At 55.6% G+C, this 5278-nt stretch overlaps 1 protein-coding gene across 1 annotated transcript; it reads left to right on the top strand.

Annotated features, from left to right (window-relative positions):
- Positions 1 to 211: 211 nt before the first annotated feature.
- On the top strand, positions 212 to 3906 carry KRT36 (keratin 36). Its single transcript, XM_077850474.1, has 7 exons — positions 212 to 701; positions 1377 to 1459; positions 1709 to 1865; positions 2391 to 2552; positions 2656 to 2781; positions 2966 to 3186; positions 3567 to 3906. Exons 1-7 carry the CDS (start codon positions 243 to 245, stop codon positions 3760 to 3762), a joined length of 1404 nt encoding a protein of 467 aa, XP_077706600.1. The 5' UTR covers positions 212 to 242; the 3' UTR covers positions 3763 to 3906.
- Positions 3907 to 5278: the final 1372 nt, after the last annotated feature.

Here is a 5278-nt window from a genome sequence, read left to right as displayed (position 1 = left end):
TCCTGACTTAGCAAACAAAATTTGAAAAAATTTTTTTTTTTTTTTTTTTTTTACAATTAAGAAATTCTGGATGAGTAGCAAAAATGACATTCTAATGAGATTAGCTTTCTGGAAGAGGAATAGGCTTTCCCAAGAGTAACATGCCAACACCCCATGGAGAGTGTATATAAACACTCCAGAGAGGCCTTGAGAGTCTAGAACTTGGGCTCCTTGCTGAACTGCGACCTGCTTCTGCTAGGATCATGGCCACCCAGGGCTGCTCCCCGGTCTTCTCCTCTGGGTCTGTCAAGGGCCTGTGTGGCACAGCAGGTGGCCTCTCTCGGGTGTCCTCTGTCCGTTCTGTGGGCTCCTGCAGGGTCCCCAGTCTTGCTGGTGCTGTGGGGTCTGTTTCCTCTGTCAGGCTGGGCCTGTCCAGCCTCGGGAGCTGCTTGCCAGGCTCCTACCTGTCTGCTGGGTGCCACCCCTCTGGCTTTGTTGGGAGTGGGGGCTGGTTCTGCGAGGGCTCCTTCAATGGCAGCGAGAAGGAGACCATGCAGTTCCTGAACGACCGCCTGGCCAACTACCTGGAGAAGGTGCGCCAGCTGGAGCGGGAGAATGCGGAGCTGGAGAGACGTATCCGGGAGTGGTATGAGTCTCAGATCCCATACATCTGCCCAGACTACCAGTCCTATTTCAAGACCATTGAAGAGCTCCAGCAGAAGGTAATGGGGACCTGGCCCCTCTCCAGCATCCCTAGCCCTGGTGGGGTGGGTGGTTTGTCTCATCCCAAGGGACTACCCACTGATGTAGCTCTCAGGGAATTCTCTGTCCAGGGCAAGCTTTTCTGTCTGGGGTCTTGGTTTCCTGGGGGACCCAGACCTCTCTCTATGAGTCTTTTGCTTGCTTATAACTATGCCAGTCATCCCTCTCCTCCCCTCGCTGTCCCAGTTCTAGGAAGGGCAATAACATATACCCAGGCCATACTGGATGCAGGCACTGTGCCTGACATTTCCTATCCAATGGATTATTTATGCCTCATCTTGGAGAGATGGGTATTACTGGACCCATTTTATCAGATACTGATAGTTAAATGTCAGGGAGGTTCAGCAACTTGCTCAAGATTGCAGAGCCTCTGAATGTTAGATGCAGAACCTGAATCCAGGTTGGCCTGGTTCTTTCCATCTCTCACCCTGAGGCATCCCACTGTGCCAGTCTGGGGCCTACTCCTAGTGATGCCCCTCCTGGACTGATGCTTCCTCCATACCTGGGCTCAGGGCTCAGGGCTAGAGGTGCTAAAGGTACTGGTGCTGAAGGCCTCTGTGAGCTGGGTGATCCCTGCCCCCCCACCCCCCACTGCTGGGCTTTTTCTAGTTCACAGGATGTCCCTTGTTCCTCAGATCCTGCTGACCAAGGCTGAGAACGCCAGGCTAGTCCTGCAGATTGACAACGCCAAGCTGGCTGCTGACGACTTTCGGACCAAGTGAGTGGGCTTCATCGGGGAAGGTCTGTTGGGCTTTCCCTCATCTCTGTCCCCAGCCTTGGATGCTGGGGAGGCAGGAGTAAGGCCAGGTGGAACCATTTGTGGGAATACAGCATAGGCCCTGGATCCCTTCTGGGTCCAAGGAAAGGCTCACCATGCTGTTGACCCCAGATCAGCCCCTGCAGCTGATGGAGGGCAACCTGTGCCCGGGTCCTTCCCTACAGACTCAGCAGGGCTCTGTGTGCACAGGTACGAGACGGAGCTGTCCATGCGGCAGCTGGTGGAGGCTGACACCAACGGCCTGCGCAGGATCCTGGATGAGCTGACCCTGTGTAAGGCGGACCTGGAGTCCCAGGTGGAGTCTCTGAAGGAGGAGCTGCTCTGCCTCAAGAAAAACCATGAGGAGGTGAGGTGGTGCCGTGCGATCTTCCAGTGTTCCCTATCTAGCAGGGAAACCCCCCTGGTGACCCTTGGGCATAATGGTGACCCCTGCTCCCACAGAAACTCCAGCTGACATTTGTATGCCAGGAACTATCTGAAATGCTTTGCATTTTGCTCTCACTTCATTTCATCCTTATAATAACCCCATTTTACAAATGAGAAAAATGAGGCACAGAGAAGTTAAGTCACTAGCCTGTGGTCACGCTGATCCCACTCTCCTGCCCACAACACAAAATCTCCCTCTGGATGCTAGTGCCTGATAACTATATGTATTCTATTTGCCTGATGTTCGTATCATCTCAATTTACTCTCCTGATTCCCCAGAAGAGGGAAGTAAATGTCCAGGAGGGGACTGAGGCCCCGAGAAGTTAAGAGTCAGTCTGAGGTGACACAGCCGGCACCTGAGGGAGGAGGATTTGAGTTCAGCTACTTGAATCCTCCATCTGGCATCCTTTCTGCAACCTCATGGCTCTGTGCCTCCTCTCCGCAGGAAGTCAACACCCTCCGTTGCCAGCTCGGGGACCGACTGAATGTGGAGGTGGATGCTGCCCCCCCAGTGGATCTCAACAAGATCCTGGATGATATGAGATGCCAGTATGAGGCCCTGGTGGAGAATAACCGTAGAGACGTGGAGGCCTGGTTCAACACTCAGGTGGGGCTGGGACAGCCCGGGACCACAGGCTCCTGGGACAGGGCTTCTCCTTGCAAGTAGCTTCCCTGGGTCTGACCATGTTCTGGGCTCTCTTGCGTTTCAGACGGAGGAGCTGAACCAGCAAGTGGTGTCCAGCTCAGAGCAGCTACAGTGCTGCCAGACAGAGATCATCGAGCTGAGACGCAACGTCAACGCCCTGGAGATCGAGCTGCAGGCCCAGCATAGCATGGTGAGTGGCCCCTGTCTGAGTGACCGGCCGCGGCTCCTGGCAAGCCCTGACTCCCCGGCCTCAGCATGGGGCTTCTTGCGGGGCATGATCACACAGGATATGCAGATACTCAGGGCTATGGGATGGGGGCTCTAGGTAGGGGGGGACTCCTTCCATGAGCAGCTCTTCCTCGTTCCCCTTGCAGAGGAATTCCCTGGAATCTACCCTGGCGGAGACCGAGGCTCGCTACGGCTCCCAGCTGGCCCAGATGCAGTGCCTGATTGGCAACGTGGAGGCCCAGTTGGCCGAGATCAGGTGTGATCTGGAGCGACAGAACCAGGAGTACCAGGTGCTGCTGGACGTCAAGGCCCGGCTGGAGTCAGAGATCGCCACCTACCGCCGCCTGCTGGAGGGCGAGGACTGCAAGTGAGTGGCTGTGGGCCCCGGAGAGCCAGGTGTGGGGACAGGGCTCCCTGGACCAGCTATTGTCGGTGCCTCGGAGAGGGTGTCAGTCCCTGCGGAGGTCATTGCACAAATGACAGGGATCGACCTGAAGCCTGTCTCTTGAGATTCCTTCTGGTCCCAGCTTGGTCATCCCCGGGGGATAAGCTGACCCCTCTCCCAGTGTTTTCCTAACCATCATGCTTGGCTGGGAGTTCCTGGTCTCCCTCCATGCAGCCCTTTCAGGTCAGAGCACTGAAGCGATTACCCACCTATAATCGCTCTATCCCCTAAATCCTTTGAACAGGAATCTCAGTCCCATGCCCCGATGCCAAATGCACTCTGATATGATTTCATGTCCTCAGGCTGCCGGCTCACCCTTGTGCCACGGAAGGCAAGCCTTCGATTAGGGTGCCTTATGTCTCCACCGTGCCCTGTGCTCCGGCTGTGCCCTGTGGCCCAGCTCCCCAGGTCAGCACCCAGATCCGCACCATCACGGAGGAGATCAGAGATGGGAAAGTTGTCTCCTCCAGGGAACACCTGCAGCCCTGTTCACTGTAACCAGCCCCTAGAAGGACACTCCTGTCACTCCCGGCTCTACATGACCCCCTATTCCCTAGAGGGGCTCCCCGCTCAGCAGATTTTTTTCTACCAAAATACTTCTTAGATTGTGTTTCTGGACTTCATTGCTTTTGTGCTATGCAAAACTAGGTTCCCCTGGAAATATACCCAATAAAGTGTATTCTCTTGGCATTGCAAACTTGACTCTGTCTATTCTCATGAGGTTAGTTAGTGGGGATGTTTGATCAAGGGTCACAGTAAAGTTGTGGGTTTTGGTTTCAGGTCTGTCTTCTTTGGGTCTAAGCAGTGGGAAATGACAGGGTGATGAAAAACATTTAAAAATGGTGATACCTCCGGCCCTGGCCCACAAGAACAGATGGGTATAGCCATCACCCATAGGCTTGGCCCTGCCCATGGGTACCCACCTGGGGTGGCCCCACAAGGGGCAAAGACTCCCAAGCCAGCCTTCCGCGGTTGCCCTGCCTGGATCTGGTGGTTACCTGTCCTTCCCTTCAAGCCTCTCCTCCTTTGTCTAGCTTTTATCACCCTGCTGGCTCACCCCCTGGCCTGACACTGGTGATGGTTTAGGGGACAGGTTTCCAGGATCAGCCAGGGAGCAGCAAACGTCGGGCAGCCAGCTTGGGAGACCACCCCAGGGAGGGGAGCTGGGAGATGAAGGCAGGAGGGCCAAGTGACTCCCCGTCCCTAGTGCTGGATACAGGGATGAAGTGAGAGGCAGTGACAATGAAGTGTGGGGGATCAGACATGGAGCGGGGCGGGGCGGGGTGGGGGGGGTAAGGAACTTCACTGTGGGGCAGAGGTCAGAGTGCCCCAGATCCTACGGGCTGGGCTGTGTGCTTCTGGGCATCCAGCCTAACTGTGCTGGGCCCCGGACACCCCTCTGATTGGAGCAGCATGGCCTATGAGGACTCTGAGGGCCCCATGCCTTCTTTGTCCCTCTGATTTATTCTTTAGTTGAGAACACAGGCCCAGAGAGGACAGCAACTTGCCCCGGGCCACACAGCAGTGAGTAGCAGAGAAGAGGCCTTTGTCCTACTATTCTGAATCTGACTCTGGTGCTCTTCCCAGTGTACAGTGTCTCTCCCTTTCCCCCTCCACAACCTGAATCATTACTACCTGCTGGACAAAGCCAGAGGTGCAGCCCTGGTCTGCCCTGCTTCTCTCTGTGCTCCACACTGCTCTGGGGCCTGAGGTCTGTCTCTTCCCACTCTGGCCTGAGGCTGCAGAGAGGTGAGGTGGGCCGCCAGGGGTGCACAGAGCGCATCCCACCCGTTTGCTGGTGCTTGGATACAGCCAGGAATCAGGCAGGGGACTGAGCCTTCTATTCGAGCTGCCCTGCTACTTCAGGCAGACAGACCACACAGGGTTGTGTCCCGACAAATAATCACACTGTCAACTCCTCACACTGCACAGTGTGTTCCCTTTCTGGGTGCACTCTACAGTTTATGGCGTGCCTCATCTTGGGGTCTCAGACTGCCCTGTGTGATTGTAGGTG

The sequence above is a fragment of the Canis aureus genome, chromosome 16 (genome assembly GCF_053574225.1).
Source record: "Canis aureus isolate CA01 chromosome 16, VMU_Caureus_v.1.0, whole genome shotgun sequence".
NCBI classification, from domain to species: domain Eukaryota; kingdom Metazoa; phylum Chordata; class Mammalia; order Carnivora; family Canidae; genus Canis; species Canis aureus.
This window is presented reverse-complemented; position numbering and strand designations above follow the sequence as displayed.